At 36.9% G+C, this 18506-nt stretch overlaps 1 protein-coding gene across 4 annotated transcripts in view; it reads right to left on the bottom strand.

The window, feature by feature from the left end:
- ZFR (zinc finger RNA binding protein) overlaps window positions 1-18506 on the bottom strand; it is an 87486-nt gene that overhangs the window by 30837 nt on the left and 38143 nt on the right. For all 4 annotated transcript variants that reach the window (XR_005199891.1, XM_037737872.1, XM_017526816.2 and 1 more), the window contains 6 exons: window positions 17019-17266; window positions 13686-13877; window positions 12884-13175; window positions 9764-9960; window positions 6356-6475; window positions 4650-4795 (listed from right to left, as the gene is read on the bottom strand). Coding sequence is in view for 3 of the 4 variants with exons in the window: in XM_037737872.1 (XP_037593800.1) it covers window positions 4650-4795; window positions 6356-6475; window positions 9764-9960; window positions 12884-13175; window positions 13686-13877; window positions 17019-17266 (1195 nt within the window). In the remaining variant the exon portion in view is untranslated. The remainder of the gene's footprint in view (window positions 1-4649; window positions 4796-6355; window positions 6476-9763; window positions 9961-12883; window positions 13176-13685; window positions 13878-17018; window positions 17267-18506) is intronic.

Genomic DNA, 18506 nt, shown 5'->3' with positions numbered 1-18506 from the left:
AAAACTTCAGCCTGAGGAAAAAGTAAAAAGAACAGGTATCAGAAACCTCAGAGTTTCTTATAACCTCTCTCTTGCTTTAAGTATGAATGGGAAACCCAATGCCACCTAAAGGAGGCAGACCAATACTGTGAGTAGAAGACTAAAGTGCACATACGACATATGAGAATTTTCTTCATGTCTTCAAAGAAACATGCTCTTCCCTATTTCTACTATGAAGAAAAACAACAGTGCAAGACAGTGATAAATGACAAGTCATAGTTTCACTGTTGGGGACATATTAAGCATGCTGGGGATTATGGTAAAGTAGAAAGAACATGTCCTGGCTAGAGATAACAGCTGCTGCAACTCAGCTCCTATTAATTGTTGCCATAAAGGAATACAACAGTCACCACCATCCTTATTGTGGTGGTTTCAGTTACGGTCAACAATGGTACATAAATATTGAAAAGAACGTTCTAGAAAGACTTCATAGGTTTTAAATCTTGTGACATTTTGAGTAGTGTGATAAAATCTTGCACTGTCCAGTTCCATCCCACCTGTGAATCATCCCTTTGTCCAGCGTATACACACAGTATACATTCTACTTGCCCATTAGTGCTGTCACTGTTATCAGATGGGAAACATATAGTATATATAGGGTTTGGTACAACCTGAGATTTCAGGTATCCCAAGGTTTTGGAACGTAACCCCATTGGATAAGGGGGAGAACTACTGTACAGGCTGTATTGCTGAGGTCATCAGGATTTTTTGTGAAACTTCATTGTTGCTGGTTCAGATTACAAAATACTATGCATACCAAATAGAACACCTGAGTTCAGCTCTGAGCTGAACTCAGAATGTGGGCAGCTAGCGTACAGCCTCTGCTTTACTGGCCAACATTTGCAGAATCTATTCTTTCTTCTTCTTTTTTTTTAACCATCTCCTCCCCCCGTCCTTCTAGTTCTTTCCTCACTTTCAGCTTTAAATCAGGATACCAATAATTCCTAAGTGAAACCATGTGTCTACAGAAAATTTTCTTAACCATAGGTTTTACTAATCTGTTTAAAACAAAATATAAGAAAGAAGCGTGCTTCTTGACTGCCATTACAGAAACTACCAATTTCCTCAGGTTGGGAATAAGCAGTGCTTTTTTTGTTTTTCTTAAATTGGCAGAGACCCACTCCGTCACCCAGGTTGGAGCACAATGGTGTGATCACCGCTCTCTGCAGCCTTGACCTCCTGCAATCAGGTGATCCTCCCACCTCAGCCTTGCAAGTAGATGGGAATACAGGCGTGCACCACCATGCCTGGGTAATTTTCATATTTTTTGCAGAGATGGCGTCTTGCCATGTTGCCTAGGCTGGTCTTAAACTCCTGGGCTCAAGTGATCCGCCTGTGCTGGCCTCCCAAAGTGCTGGCCCCTGAAGCTGAGGAGGCATGCCTGGTTGAACTCCCAGAAGGCCTAAAGGGCCTGGAGTGAGCCACTGTGCCCAGCCAGCAGTGCTTTTTAGGATCAATCAACTGAGGACTCATGGAAATCTTTCTTCTTTCTATGCTATTTAGGCTTTGAGAAAAAAAATAAAAACAGCTTCAAGGTTCTGGAAAATCCTGTTCATTCCAGTTTCTAATAGTTTACTGTGGTTGCTAATGATGTTTAAGTTAAATGAGGATAGTGGCCCTTATCCATTGCCAATTTGTGCTCAGTACCTAATACAGTGCCTGGCACAATGTAGATGCTTAATAAATAGTTGATATTATCAGTGAAAGAGGAAATCACTCTATAATCTAGCTACAGAGGAGAATTTTCAATATGTTACAAAGGCAGAAACTTCATAAAGGACAAAACTGATAGATACATAAAAATTAAAACAGACAAATAATAGTAAAAACTATTTAAAGGTAACCCATAAAAAAGGATGAACAACAATGTAAGAAATGTCTGTACAAATCAACAGGAAAGAAAAACCAAGCGATTTATCACAAAAGAAGTATAAATAGCCAAGCATGAAAACAATTCAAACTGAAACAAAAATGGCTATCATATTTAATTGGCAGAGATTTTATTAAACTATAGCAGGGTTTCTCAGGGTGTGATCCAGGGACCTCAGGTGGTCCCTGAGGCCATTTCAGGAGATCCATGGGGTCAAAATTATTCTCCTAATACAGTTGGTTGTGGTGGCTCACACATGTAATTCCAGCACTTTGGGAGGCCAAGGCAGGAGGGTCACTTGAAGTCAGGAGTTTGAGACCAGCCTACTCAACATGGTGAAACCCCATCCCTACTAAAAATGCAAAAATTAGTGATAGCAGGTGCCTATAATTCCAACTCCTTGGGAGGCTGAGGCAAGAGAATTGCTTGAATACAGGAGGTGGGGGGTATAGTGAGCTGAGATTGTGCCACTGCACTCCAGCCTGGGCAACAGAGCATGACTTTGTTTAAAAAAAAAAATTATTTTCATAATAATACTAAGACACTTATTTGGTTTTTCATTCTCATTCTAAATGTACAGTGGAATTATCAGAGGCAACATGTGGTATTTACCACATATGAAGACAAAAGCAAACATGAGAATCTTGCTGCCTTCTCTAAAACCAGATATCAAAGAGATATATAAAAATGTAAAACAGCTTAACTCTTCCTACTATTCTGTGAAAGAAATATAGTTATTAATTTTTTATCATATTTTATTTACTAACTATATTTTGTGTAATATTTTAACAAATATACATTTAACCATATTTCAAAAATTAAAATGTCATTTTAAAATGAATTAATAAATATTTAAATTTCTTAGTTATATATATATATATTGAAACACAGTGTTGCTCTTGCTGCCCAGGCTGGAGTGCAATGGTACAATCTCAGCTCACCACAACCTCCGCCTCCCGGGTTCAAGTGATTCTCCTGCCTCAGCCTCCTGAGTAGCTGGGATTACAGGCATATACCACCATGCCTGGCTTATTTTGTATTTTTAGTAGAACCAGGGTTTCTCCATGTTGGTCAGGCTGGTCTCAAACTCCCAATCTCAGGTGATCCGCCCACCTTGGCCTCCCAAAGTGTTGGAATTACAGATGTGAGCCACCGTGCTCGGCCAGTTTTAATTTTTAATACAGTAAGTCTTGACAGATACAACCCACATAAATAAAAGCTCTTTGGAGTTCTTGATAATTGAGTATAAAGGATCCTGAGACCAAAAAGTTTGAGAACCACTGAGTTATTATCCAGTATAGGCAGACATGTGAATATCCTTCAAACATTTCCATTTCCAGTATTCTATTATTGACAACTAACAACAATGCATGTAGTAATATTGCTTCAATAGGTTCACATACTTGGTGAAAGAAAAAAAAAAACCTGTCTCAAGGTGGGTCAATATATTGATAATTATAACAAATACTGGAAACTACCTAAATATCTAAACAATATCTAAACAACAAAGATTAGCTATAAAGAAAATATTACATCTGCACAAAAAATACTATGTCCTCACAAAAACTAAAATAATCCAAATTTAATTTTAAAAGCTGAAGATATGTAAATGAAAAAAGTGGATTATGACACACGTGTACAGTATGTTTCTGGTAAAACTCTATTTTAAAAGCTGTACAAAAATATTCACAGTGGCAATATCTGTAAAGGCCAAAATTTGGAAACAAGTCACATGTCCATCAACTAATGAATGAATAAACAAAATGTGGTGCATAAGGACGTGTTATTCAGTATCAGTCATAAAAGAAAAGGAATACTGATACATACTACAATCTGGATGAATCATGAAAACATTATGCTAAGTGGACGATGCCAGACATAAAAGACCATATACTATATTACGTTAATGCAAAAGTCATCGTGGTTTGTGCCAAATGAAATTAATTCAAATCGCCATTTGGCACAAACCATGATTCCTTTTGCATCAATCTAATATGATTCCATATATATGATATCTCCAGAAAAGGCAAATCTATAGAGACAGAAAGTAGGTTAGAGGTTGTCTAGGGCTAGGGCAAGTATGGGGGACACATGGGGAGTTATTGTTAATGGGTTCATGATTTCTTTTGAGGGTGACAAACTGCCTAAATGGATTGTGGCTATAGTTGCACAGCTCTGTCACTGTATAGTTTAGAAGACATATTTCAATAAAACTTAACATTTATTTTATAACTTTATATATAGTATATATTTCTATATAAACACAAATGTAAATAAATATATAAACAAATCTTTGAAAAATGTTTTCTCAAAAAAAAAAGACAAAAGAAAAATATGTTTTCTCAGTTCTCCTTCCCAGTAGCTCCTAAAGTTTCTTAACGGACATTATTAATATGTAGAATCTGTGAAATCTTATATTTCTATCAGGTAACAGATGTCTATTTTGCTTGTTTGAAACCGATGCACTTATTTATAACATGAAACTATTTCTTCATATGTTTAATATATACAAGATACCACTTAAACATATAACTCCTAATACCAAGATAATGGTCAAATATTAGTATAGTCAGTAACAATTTTAATGCATGTCTTTCCTAGACCTAGGATCTTCCTCAATTGTGAAAGCTCAAAGTAAATAAACCTGGATTGCTTTGAATAGGAGTCACATGCCTAGAATGCCTAAGATTTTAAGAAAGGCCGAACCACTTACTATGCTACTAAAAGTTAAAGATATTACCTCATTTCCATTCTCCAACGTTCCTCTTCTTCTCGCCTTCGCCAGTATTCCTCCTTCTGCATTTGCTTTCTCATTTTCTCTTCTTGAATCTTTCTTGCTCGAATACTAGGTTTTACTTCTACTTGCAAATCTGGATTTACTTTTTTCTATTAATATAAATAAGACATTAAAAAAATAGCAACCCAAAAACAATCTACATTATTAATCATATAATTCCACGTACTCTTTAATCACGGAGGCTTTTAGTTGCAAGTTTCCCACTAGAGAGTAAAATCAACATAATTAAAGTGAATCAGAGAAAAGATTCAGAATACATTAACAAAAAACATGTAAAAAGTATGTAACTTAGTGCTGACCAATAGAAAGTCATGAAATCCTTACGGAGACTCATCGATATTTAATTTTACATTTGACCCTTGAACAACAGGGGTTTGACGTGTGTGAGTACACTTGCACCTATGCTGCTGAGTTTCTTCTGCCTCTGCCATCCCTGAGAGAGTAAGACCAACCCCTCCTCTTCTTCCTCAGCCTACTCAACCTGAAGATAATGAGGATGAATACCTTTATATGATGACCCACCACTTCCATTTAATGAATAGTACATATATTTTCTCACTGTATGATTTTCTTAATAACATTTTTCTCTAGCTTACTTTATTCTAATACAGTATATATGAGATACACATAACATACCAAGTATGTGTTCACATAAAAATACTGTGTTATCAGTAAGGCTTCTGGTCAACAGTGGGCTTTTAGAATAGGGAGTCAAAAGTTATAAGCCTGTAATCCCAGCACTTTGGGAGGCTGAGGCAGGTGGATCACTTGAGGCCAGGAGTCTGAGACTAGCCTGGCCAACATGGTGAAACCTCATCTCTAAAAAAAATACAAAGGTTAGCCAGGCATGGTGGCATGTGCCTGTAGTCCCAGCTACTTGGGAGGCTGAGGTAGGAGGATCATTGGAGCCTGGGAGGTGGCAGTGAGCCATGTTCTTGTCATTGTACTCCAGCCTGGGCAACAGAGCGAGGCCGTCTCAAAAACAAAAGGTTACAGGCAAATTTTTGACTGTGTGAGGGGTGCCTGACATCCATGATGTTCAAGGGTCAACTGTAACTGTTTATAAACAGATGGCTCCGGGGTTAAAAAGTTTCTTTTCATATTTAAGCACTACCCTTTTACACTGCTTTAATTTTCACCTTCTCTGTTTTTAAAACAGAAAACATGCATCTGGTACATTAATCAAGTCTAGTTAAAAGCTTGAAATGCAATATCTGATTTATCTTAACATTTGAAGTGAAGTGTATTCAATGAAGAGTTCCTAAGGTAAGATAAGTGAAGGGATTTGCCAACACATCAACTCATCTCAAAGTTCATTTTGGTGGAATTCTACCAAGATAAACAAGGTGGATAAAGAGTTAACACTTTTTTCAAACATTTTATGTGAAGTAATTATCTTTATATGATTGCTTGATCCAGGCAATTCTTCAGTTTTTGCCACAGTTACTATAACTGATGAGAATGTTATTCTTATTTAAGTACAAAAATGATAAAAACCAAACAACCGAGTCTATCAACATGACATGCTAATCTTAGAATGGGACATCATGGTCTTGGCAAGTTGTGTTTAGATGCTTTGTTTTGCACATAGAATACTCTGGTGTTTTGTTTTGTTTCTTAAATAAGGTAACAGCTGAAATTTTACTCACTTTATATTGAAGTCTGTGTCTTCGCCCTTTTAAGTGCATCTCCTTAGCATTGGGATCATTAAAGCTGCACTCACATAATTTACAATGGAAGCGAATTACTTTTCCTTCATCGTTTCGTACCTTGATGTGGAAAAAAAATTCAACAACTGTAACAGGAATGTTATAGTTGAAGATGATATCATTAATTAAATCCCCAAATATTATATATATTGATGAAGCTGTACAGTTAGAATTTGCAGTGGTAGGGGGGAAGAAGTGGCAATGCCTATTACTTCTTTTTGTTCTGAGACAGAATCTCGTTCTGTTGCCCATGCTGGAATGCGGTGGCGTGATCTCAGCTCACTGCAACCTCCACCTCCTGGGTTCAAGCAATTCTCTTGCCTCAGCCTCCTGAGTAGCTTGGATTACAACAGGCATAAGCCAGCATGCCCAGCTAATTTTCCTTTGTATTTTTAGTAGAGACAGGGTTTACTATGTTGGCCAGGCTGGTCTTAAAGTCCTGATCTCGTGATCCGCCTGGTTTGGTCTCCCAAAGTGCTAGGATTACATGTATGAGCCACCCTGGTTGGCCTACTACTTTTTGAAGGATACAAACTGTGGAAATGGGAATGAAAAGTTGAAATTTTAGTATGCAAGATGTGTTAGCATGTTTGCTTTTGTAACTATCTTTGAATTTAATATTTTTGTCTGTATGTAAGCATTTACATGTAGCTAGATAGCTTAAATTTTCTAATAGTTACTGAATAAGTGCTGCTGGCCAAGTACTGTTCTTGAAAATGAAGATAAAGATGATTAACAGCATTATCTTGGTATACAAAATTTCTCAAAGCTCAAGGTTTTATAATACATAACTTTACGGAAAATTAAGATGAATTTTTTTCTAACTGAAAAGTTACAGGACAAGTAAACCTGAGTGGTACTATGAAGCCTATTATGAATACTAAGTTCAAATTGTGCAAGCTTTAAGATCGGCTCTGAATGTAATTCTCTGAAGTTTAGAATTAAACAACACCATCAAAAATTGGGGTGTTTTGGTTGAGAGCTTTTTTGAGATAACCAAATCTTACTCCTGTAAGAGATAAAACTGTAAAGTGAGAATTATTTCTGAACTACTTACAAATTACATAATCCACTTGTCCACCTTATAAAAAGAATTCAACATATAATTTTTCTTTTTCTTGTTTTCTTTTTTTTTGAGTCTCACTCTGTCGCCTAGCCTGGAGTACAGTGGTGTGATTTCGGCTCACTGTAACCTCCACCTCCCAGGTTCAAGCGATTCTTGTGCCTCAGCCTTCCGAGTAGCTGGGATTACAGGCACGTGCAACCATGCCCGGCTAATTTTTGTTGTTTTAGTAGAGACAGGGTTTCGCTATGTTGGCCAGGCTGGTCTTCGGCTTCTGGCCTCAAGTGATCTGCCCACCTCAGCCTCCCAAAGTGCTGAGATTAAAGGCATGAGCCACCGCACCTGGCCATCAATATATGAGTTTTCTTGATAGGAAAAAAGATAAAAGAACAAATATTTATTTAAAACCTACTAGGCCAGGTATGGTGGCTCATGCCTGTAATCACAGCACTTTGGGAGGTTGAGGCAGGCGGATCATGAGGTCATGAGTTTGAGATCAGCCTGGTTAACACAGTGAAACCTTGTCTCTATCAAAAAAATACAAAAATTAGTCTGGGTGTGGAATCTCAGCTACTTGGGAGACTGAGGCAGAAGAATTGCTTGAACCCAGGAGGCAGAGGTTGCAGTGAGCCACGACTGTGCCATTACACTCCTGCCTGGGCGACAGAGCCAAGATTCTGTCTCAAAATAAATAAATAAAATAAAATCGCTTAGATGCTAGACACCATGCTAGGTACTTTCTTTCTTTCTTTTTTTTAAGTGCAGTGCTGCTGGTTTATTGAATATACTGTGAATGACTCTGACGAGCTCATCATGCTAACAACCCCAGCACATTGTCCTTATGCTCTAAGATTGTAAGACACATGGAATTACATACTTCTTTGGCAGCACTTAAATATGCAATAACTCACTGAGATATTATTTTCAAGTGACCAGACACTGCTTTTAGACAGGATACCCTACAAGGAATTATAGGAAGTATTCTGTTAGTACTCGGAGCCAATGACGGGGAAGACTTGAAAGGAAGAGGCTTTATGTTAAGGCTTTATTCACTGTCTAGCCCAGTGCTAACCCTAAGCCTCAGGAGAGCTCCCTGCCTGGTTCTAGAAACCAACTTCAGCCCTGCTTCCTGCGCCAAAGCACTCAGATCCCATCTTGATCACTGATGTGACATTACCTGCTGATGGAAATGCTTGTTCTCATTTTCTAACTGAGGTCTGTTCAGTGTACACACTACAAGGGGGGATGATGAGGCCTAACTGCCTCTTAAGGTGCATCCATTCCTTCATTTATTCATCCACCCATCCAATCACACTTTTAGTCTCTTAAAATGTCATTCATTATCAGTCATGTATGAGTCAGACCTCATACTGTAGTTACACAAATGCAACAGATACAAACAAAAGTAAATTATTTCTACCTTCCAAGAATCTGCAGTCTTATCTAGTAGATAAGAGCATTGACTTTGAAGTTTCTTCACCTTTAAAATGACCTGTTCATCATAAATTGGTTTAAATATTCACTGAGATATTGGATATAACTAAAGGATAAAGAACACTCTGGTATTCTGTTAAGTGTTTTTATAGTACGTATTCTTCTATCCTTTCACTTTTAACTTTTCTGCATCTTTATATCTAAGGGAAGTATTTTATTTCATCTAATCTTCACAACTTTGTTAAGGAATATCCCAATTTTACAGATATCGACACAAGCTCAAAAAACGTATATGCTCTAAAGTCAAAATAAATAGTAGTCATATGCCACTGTTTGTCTTTCTGCTAACAGCAGGTATTTATTCAGTCTCCTCTGATATTCCTTCACTCCTTTATTTTACGAAGTTTATTTTACCTGTAAAACAGGAATAGTCTTCTACTCCACTTGAGAAACCAAATGAATATATTCTGTTAAATCAGTAACTTTAATTTTATCACAATACTGACTATTCAAAAATAAACATTTTGGTTCTCTTTATCAGCATTTTTGCTGCTCAGAACTTCTAAAGTTTTGGGATAGTTGAAGGATGTATTATTACAAGAATGCTTGATAGTAAATAGAAAGTTACTTTATCACAGTGACAGTGTACAGAGAAAAGAATATTTAGCAAAAAAAATATTGTGATGTCACTTAGGCAGGCTTAAAGGACATGCTTTTTTAATAACAAAAATTCCTTTGATATCCTTTCATTAAATAAGCGAAATCTAAAATACAATTAAATATATTTTACATGTAACACATGCTTGCAACTTCATCCAATTTCACGGCAATGGCATTCTCAAATCAATTACCTCCTCCACATAATCATGGCCTACTGGCTGCACATCACTCTGTAAAGCAGCAAGAGATGCAGGTGTGACTGGTTCTGACACTGTGTCTTGCTTTACTTCAGGAATCGGCACAGCAGAAGTGACAGGAGTACTTTTAACACATTCAGTTCCTTTTACGTCTTCCGTTTTATTTCCTGTTGACTGCAGCTTATTACCGCCTAGAAAAGCATCAAAAAATTGTAACAAATTTTATTTTTGTATAAACATATATATCTGGTAAGATAAAAACTTCAGATAAAGTTCTCTTGGGCCAACAGTCAAACTCCTATCTGACATACAACAGATGAGAATTTTGAAGAACTACATAAGCTATTTGGCTTTTTTTTACTCTTAATAAAATACATTTCTGAATTTTTCTCTTTTCCATTTTGGAACACCCAACACCCTCCTCATCCCTGCTCAAAGTGAATAGCAAGTAGGTGAAATGGTAAGGACTAAGCCAAGTTCATGTTTGCAGCCCTAGTTCCTTGGTAAGTGATTGAACAAATGAGTAGTATTTGTTCCTTTAAAAAAGTGCTAACTTCCAGTTGGCTTATGCCCTATGATCCCAGCACTGTGGGAGGCAGAGGTGGGAGGATCACTTGAGCCCAGGAATTTGAGACCAACCAGGACAACATGGCAAAACCGGTCACTACAAAAACTAGCTGGGTGTGATGGCACACAACCAAGTCCTAGCTACTTGTGGGGCTGAGGTGGGAGAACTGCTTGAGCCCTAAGAGGCAGAGGTTGCAGTGAGCTGAGATTGCAACACTGCACTCCAGCTTAGACAGACCCTGCCTCCAAAAAAGTCAGGGGTAACATCTAGGTCACCCCCTAGAATTTAGAAAAATTTTTAAAAAGGTAAGTTCAATGATTAGGTCTCCTTGCAAACTTAGTCTAAATAATTTTCCGCCATGGAAAAAAACAGAACCAAATGAGGTTTTATCCCTGTTTATTTCTTTTAACTGATTATCTACTAAAATCAGACATGAATTTACACTAAGAGTTTTTTACAAAAGATTTTGTTACTGTCGTTCTAAACTGAAAGTATGAAGAACCACAGAAACAGATGTAGAAGTGACTATAAATCATAGCTCTCATTTTTATCATCAATAAGACTTAAAACTTAACGTAACTGTCCAAAAGAGTATCATGTTAACTGTGAATCTCGTACTTTTAAACTTTTCTTCCAAAAATAAATTCTTAAGTATCTATAACAATCTGGATACTGCAATAAGTTCTGGTAATACAGTAAAGAGAAGACAATGCAGCTGCCTTTCAAGTGGCCTCAATTTATGAGAAGATACAAAAACTATAATACAATGTGGTAAACACTATAATAAGTATGGACTGAATATTGTGGAAATGTAGATTAATATCTTTAACATGATCCAGTAAGGAAAGGCTTCACAAAGGGTGTGACACTTGAACTGAGATTTGAAAGAAGAATGAATAGGAACTGGTCAGAAAGAAAAGAATAACGTTTAAAAAGAAAAAAATAGCATGTACATAAAAGCACAGAAACATGGTGTCAAAAAGGCTATGGAAAAATCAAGGAAGAGCCAGTAATTCAATACAAATTACTACAAAGGTAGAAGTGATGAGTTATGAGGCTGGAAAGGTAGGCACGGGTCAGGTAATGATGGGCTTTATATGACAAATGAGGACAGTAGATTTTATTCTATTGCAATGGAAGGCTGCTGAAGATTTTTAAGTAGAAGACTAACACAACATATACGTATTTTAATAAAATAACTAACAACAGCGTAGAGAATATGTTGAGATTGGGTACAATAAGAAATAAAACTCCAAAGAAGAGACTTTTAAGGCCTAAAAAAAACAAGGCAATGGCAACAAAGAAGACCATTTTTGTAGAAATACTATAGAAACAGAAACCAAAAGACTAGGTAAACAGCTGGAGGAGGCAACAAATACAAAGAAATAATGTTAGTGGATCTTCCACTTGAGAAATTAGCAATTTTATGACATTATTTCATGGTACTCTTGTCATGAATTAATGGGTTAGAAGGAACCACACTGGGAGGCATCTACGTGGCCCATACAGAAGATGACCAGGGAATATTTAAAATACAGATGTCCAATTCAGGTGGGGGTTCTGAATTTACCAAAAAGATTTTAAAAGTCACTGCCCACATGGGAATGAACTGAGACTACCCATGAAGACTGGCATACAGTGAGATGACAGCTAGGGTCATAATCTTAGTAACGCTACCATTTAATGAACACACAGGCAGGAAAACCAGTAAGGAAAACTGAGAAAGGGGTGGGTGGACATATCATCGAGAGACAGAGCTTACACCTAAAGATGTAGCAGTCAACTGTGTCAAATATTAGGAGAGTCAATAGGATGAAACTGAAAATTGGCCACTGGATTGGCAATTAGGTCTTTGGTGAGTACCGAAAGCAGCTTCGGAAAAAGATACAGAAACACTATAGCAGACTGAGAATTGGGTAGGAAGTACAGAAGTAGAGAAAAAAAATCAGGGCCACGCTTGGTGGTGCATGCTCATAACCTAAGCACTTTGGAAGTTGAGGTGGGCAGATTGCTTGAGCTCAGGAGAATTAGAAATCAGTCTGGCTAATGTAGTGAAACCCCATCTCTACCCCCACCCCCCCAAAAAAGCTGGCTGGGTGTAGTGGTGACACCTATAGTCTCGGCTACTCTGAAGACAGGTGGCTGGATCGCTTGAGCCTCAGAGGTCAAGGCTGCAGTGAGCCAAGATCATGCTACTGCATTCCAGCCTCGGTGAGAGTAAGTCTCAAAAAAAAAAAAAAAAAAAAAAAAAAATCAGGTTACCTTAAGATTACAGAAATGGGAAAGGGTCTTTGTGTGTGTAGATCTTTTTTTTTTTAAATGACTAGAGGAAGACACAGATATATCTGTATGGATGAAGGGAAGAAACCAGTAGACAATAAACTAAAAATTAAAAACACACGCACACAAGGCAAAAATGTGAAGAAACAAGGTCCGAGAGAGAAGAAAGGAGACAGGTCCAAGAACACAGGCAGAAGGGTTAGTGCTGCAATGAAGGAGAAACACCACTTTGACAGTCAGCAGGAACAGAGAATATCAGTACTTGCCAACAAAATTTATTTTGGGGGTAGATGTTTTCTTGGCAGCCATATTTGTAGGCACTGCTGATACTTTAGTGTTAGATGTGCTATTAAGAGATGAGTTTCCTGTAGTCGTAAGACCCTTCATTGAAGACGTTGCAATTGATGAAGTATTCACAGTACAATTGTTTGCTGCAATGCTTGAAGGAGAGGCAGTCGGCTTTGAAGCAGACACAGCTGTTGAAGAAGTAGCTTGGCTAACAACGTTTGGTTCTGTTGATGGAATGGGTTTACCAAGTTTTGTGTGTAACTTAACCACCTATAAAACAAAAGCACACTTATTTGTCAGGAAACTCAAAACAGATTTTGAAAAGTCTGCCTGGAACATTGTAAAATGAAAATCTAAACCATGCTTTTCTTTGCTATATTTTTTCTGCTACATGTTTTTTGTATATACACACATATACAAAACTCATTATTTTCAAGATAATCTCTGTGAAGCAAATGTAGGATACGTATTCCATCTACTATTAGGTGAGGAAACTGAGACAGAGAAAGATGAAAGAACTTGGCTTCATTAAAATTAATCACATGACAATTCCCAGTTAGTGAAACAATGGTTTAGTTCAATTTAAAGAAAGGTCTCCAGTCTTTCCCTCTTTCAGCAATGATTATTTGATGCCACCTTTATGTATTATTAGCACGTAAATAAGGTATACAATGCACTTAAAAGTTTTCAAAATTTGCAGTCACCTTTACCTAACCCCCACTGAAAAAGTAAAAGATAACAGAATCAAGACATAAGGGTGTGTGGGAAAAAAACACCTACTTTCTGATGCTTAGCACCACGAATGTGGGCAGCATATGCATCTGCTCCTGTACAAGACACATCGCAGAGCTCACAACGTAGCTGATTTTGAGTCCCACGAGTAGAATTGTTGCTGCTGCTGGTATTTTGTGAGGCTTTCAATGCAGCTTCTTTTTTTTTATGTTTCTGTCCTTCTAAGTGTTCTTTATAAGTCTGTTTCAAACCAAAAGGAAACGATTTGTATCACTAATTTTCTTTACACATCATTTAAGATTATTTCATTCTCAAATCTCTAATAATCGTTTAAAAATGAGATCAAAACACAATTTTTAAATTGAAAAACAGCACAGGGCATTCCTTATATATGTGACGTATCTATGGTTCTCTTTATCTTGTTTACCAAGAATATTATCTAACACTGAGTTACAAAGTACTTTCATACATAGCCACAATATAAGGCAATGGCTTTCAGTTCTATGAATTTATCTTTTGTTGCTTATGTTACACAGAGAATGCTAGCAGACAGTGATCATTCCATGAAGAAATTAAATTTAGTTACAGGATTAAGATGAGGCAGGGGAGATGTGCCTGTATCATTAGAAGAAGGAAAAGTTACTGTATGGTAACAAGATTCTTTACAAACAGTTATTTTTATTTATAAAACTGATTTTTCTAATCAGAATGCATTTTGACATAGAATCTGATTAGAATCCATGCCCCTAAATGAAATTTATTTAAAATACACGAAGGCCAATACTGCACATACTTGCAAGCAAAAACAGTGTTATAGTAATATTAGCCAATACAATAGTGAAATTATATATTAAAAATAATTGTGAATGCAGATGATTGAGGAAGGCAGTTAATTAAAGTGAGAGGAAATTGGCCAGGAGCGACGGTCCACGCCTGTAATTCCAGCATTTTGGAAAGCCGAGGCAAGTGGATCACAAGGTCAGGAGTTTGAGACCAACCTGGCCAATGTGGTGAAACCCCGTCTGCACTAAAAATACAAAAAATTAGCTGGGCATGGTAGCGTGCGCCTGGTGGGGGTTGCAGTGAGCTGAGATTGTGCCACTGCACTCTAGCCTGGGCAATGGAGCAAGACTCCGTCTCAAAAAAAACAAAAAACAAAAAACACCAACAGAGAGAGAGGAAATTAATAACAACTGGGTGGTTTTGTAAATAGGACCAAATGGTTCCTCCCTCATACTTTTTTTTTTTTTTTTTGAGATGGATCTCACTCTGTCACCCAGGCTTGAGTGCAGTGACACAATCTCGACTCACTGCAATCTCCACCTCCCAGGTTCATGAAATCTTCCCACCTTAGACTCCTGAGTAGCTGGGACCACAGGTGCCTGCCACATGCCTAGCTCATTTTTCATATTTTTGGTAGAGATGGGATTCTGCTACGTTGCTCAGGTTGGTCTCAAACTTTCTTTTTAAAAACTACCTCTTAAAAGATAGTTATAAACTGACAGACAAATAACTGGCATAAAATCATATATTCATCATACAATTTCAGAGCTGGATGAGACTTTGAAGATTATCCAAAATAATAATTTTCTAATTTTAAAATATAAGAATCCTTTCTCCAAATAAAATCTTACACACAAAAGTAAGGAAAGTTGCTGTTTTTGAAATAAAAGAGGGAGAACTAGGGCCCAGCCATTTGATTCTCCTCTCATTATCTGTAGTGACCTGAAATACCTCTACCAAACAGCCTGAGCCTAATTATTTAGGACAAGTCCTTGTTATAGAAAAGGACTTTTATTTCCTCAAAAGCCCAAATAAAAAATAAAAGCCCAAAGAAGTTAAGGTCTCTAACTTGCCTAAGGTTATATAGTTAGTGGCAGAGCCAGGACTGCAATCTTGGCCCCCAAAATCTAAATCAACTTACTTTTCCTTCTTAGGTACACATCTAGAACTCTAGCTCACAATCTCAATGATATTTTTCGCTAAGGCTCATTAACCCCTGCTTAAGGCACTGACAGTGACACTGACTTGCAGAAACACCTGTGGCCTGTTCTTTTTGTAACCATCCAGCACAGCAAAAATAGCCATCCTCATATACACTCATTCCAAATGCTCCTGTTAACCTATCACCCAAGCGTCATGTTGTATACTTTCATATAAGCCAGGTAATGAATACATTTCTTATGCCATGTCTGGCACTCATGACACTAACCCCTCTGAACAGTCAATGAAAGTAGGAAATGCTCCTTAAATACTAAGACTACCCACCATTCTTGTTCCCTTTCATGTTTACCCCAGGTCCCTGCAAACATATCCCACCTGTGCCACACCGGCCTCTCGATACCTCCTACCAACCATGCAATCCTCAACAAAACTATTTCCTGCCATACTCAAAACAGGGGAAAAGAGGGTTTATATATTTAGCCACATATATTAAAATGTTCTCTAATTTGGTATAACTGCGGGAATGCTAGTAATTGAAAAAACCATGCAAAATTCAGAAGTAGAGAAAACTAATCCAGTAAATTAAAAAAACATAAACCTAGGTAGGGCAATGAGAGAGATGGATATAACTTGGAGAAACTAGTAGAGAGTCAAAATTGGTTGTTTCCAAATAACATGCCTTTCATCTGCCAAGCTATTTACCAAATTTTAATATAAAAAGTAGATACTCTTAAGCTCAATAAGGCTGGAAGGGGGTTTAATCCATTAATTTTAATAAATAGAATCAGGTCATAATCACCCATTTTAACGTTTAGCAACCAAAAATAATACAATACTAAAAAAAGGAATAAGGGTTTTAACATTTACATGCCTCATTTGTTGGTATTTTTGAAAATGACACTTCCTTACACCTTTCTTGTTCCCAAAGTTTCTACTCCCCTTATGAAAGAGGTTATAGAAATAAGTAACATGCTATAAAGTATATATCAAAATCAGTCTCATTAGAAATGCAATCCTGAAAGTTATAGATTATCAGTAACCCATTATATTAAGTTGAAGAATTTTGAATAAAGGCTTTGTCAAGTGTAAGTTATAGATGCTAAAAATGAAATGAAATAAAAATTCAGTCTTACCCAAGTCCCAATTAATTTGACTACAAAACTTCTAAACTAAATTTAAGTTTTAAAGAGAAAAGTCTCCTTCTGGAAGAAGAGCTCAATTTGCCTATATATCATGTACATTAATAACCATCTTTACAGTTTTTTCCTGAAAATTCTCATGCCTCAATACAAGTAACTTTTAAAAAATGCATTAGCTGAAAGCTAACAGGAAAAAAAAAGTAAACCTCTTTGTAGGCTCAGGAGTTAGAATACCAACTACACTTAACTATCAAAAATAACCACTTAAGACTCAAGGTAAAACATACAACATAAGTACCTGTGGTCCAGCACAGCTGATCTTACAAACATCACAATAGTGAATCTGTGGTGGTTTGGGAGGCTGTTTTGGTTTCAGTTGTTTATTTTGGAATGGTGCTTTTTTAGTAAAGGTGGTCCCTGTCCAGGCAGCTGTTGCAGCAGCAGCAGCGGCGGCTGCTGCTGCCTGCTTCTGTTGCTGCTGCTGCTGTTGATAGTAGGAAGATGCAGCTGAATACACTGCTGCTTCATAACCTGAATAAGATGTACCTTACAAATAAAATCAAATAAAAATCATGTTACATACACATAATATGAACAAGTTAAAAGTTACAAATTTAAATTAAATAAATCCTGCCAAAAAAGATAGACTTACATGTGCATATTTACAAATGTGTATCTCACAGAATCAGAAAAAAGCTTACCTTCCTTCTAAGAAAGCAATCAACTAGCACTTACTCAACACATGCCAGGTGTTATAGAGGTATAAAGACAGTGTAAAAATGTGGTCCCTGCCTCAAAGAAGCTTATAGTTTGAGAGACGTGACAGTGTGTTTGACAAACTTGTCTGATGTTTAAAGAATCTGGTATGTCCCGGAATAAAATCCTGTGAACAAAATTTAGTAAGTGTTGGATTTGAGGAAGAATCTGAAGTAGGATACTAGATAGGAAAAACAAAACATGAAAGATTTGACATGCTTGGTAGCTAAGAGGACAGAAGACATAAAGGATGAGGAAAACATACAAATATGACACCAAAATTTGGAGGCCCAGCTATCAACTGATGGGTTGTACAACTAAGCCAACTAACTTAGTTTCTAATAAAACTAAGAAGCTGACAGATGCTAGCCTGGGGAGGCAAGGAAAATAAAGCTTAGCAGAAGTCTGTGATGTGGAACTGAAGTTCAGATGAAAATATAGGACAACAGTTAAAAGATTTTGGAATTGGGGACCAATACATTGGTTCTCATCTTCCAAAAGATGAAAAAGCATTATGTTTTCTGGTTACATGTATGAATTCTACCCATTTCCATTGTTCAGAGATTCCACTGAATAAATATATTATGCTAGCTGTTTATATAACATATACATGTTGTTTATGTTCAGTGATTTACAGATTTTTAAATCTATGAACATTTTAAATTTGAAAGCTGTGGATTTTACATATAAGCCTACCTGAAAACTGGTAAACTGACCATTTCTAAACTAAGATCTCTGGAAATTTGGTAGATTGCCTATGTACCATATTTCAGTTAGATTTCCTTATTCCTTTAAGTGGTAATGGATGGGCAAAGAGTAATGTAAAGCTTGAGAAAGAGATTCCTAGTTGACAGAATGGCACAGAAGAACTGCTTACAGAAAACTGAACGTTTTGGTCTCTCAAATGCAGATGGCGATACTGAAAGCCTTAGGACCCACTAATTCCAATAGATCTGTACACACAGGGAAGAAAAAACAAATTGGAATGGTGAGAGCTTAAATGCACAGAAAACCAAAATCATAGGAATCT

Source organism: Cebus imitator, unplaced genomic scaffold, assembly GCF_001604975.1.
Source record: "Cebus imitator isolate Cc_AM_T3 unplaced genomic scaffold, Cebus_imitator-1.0 Scaffold44, whole genome shotgun sequence".
In the NCBI taxonomy this organism is placed as follows: Eukaryota; Metazoa; Chordata; class Mammalia; order Primates; family Cebidae; genus Cebus; species Cebus imitator.
The sequence above is the reverse complement of the archived record's forward strand: the minus strand, read 5'-3'. Positions and strand labels throughout refer to the sequence as shown.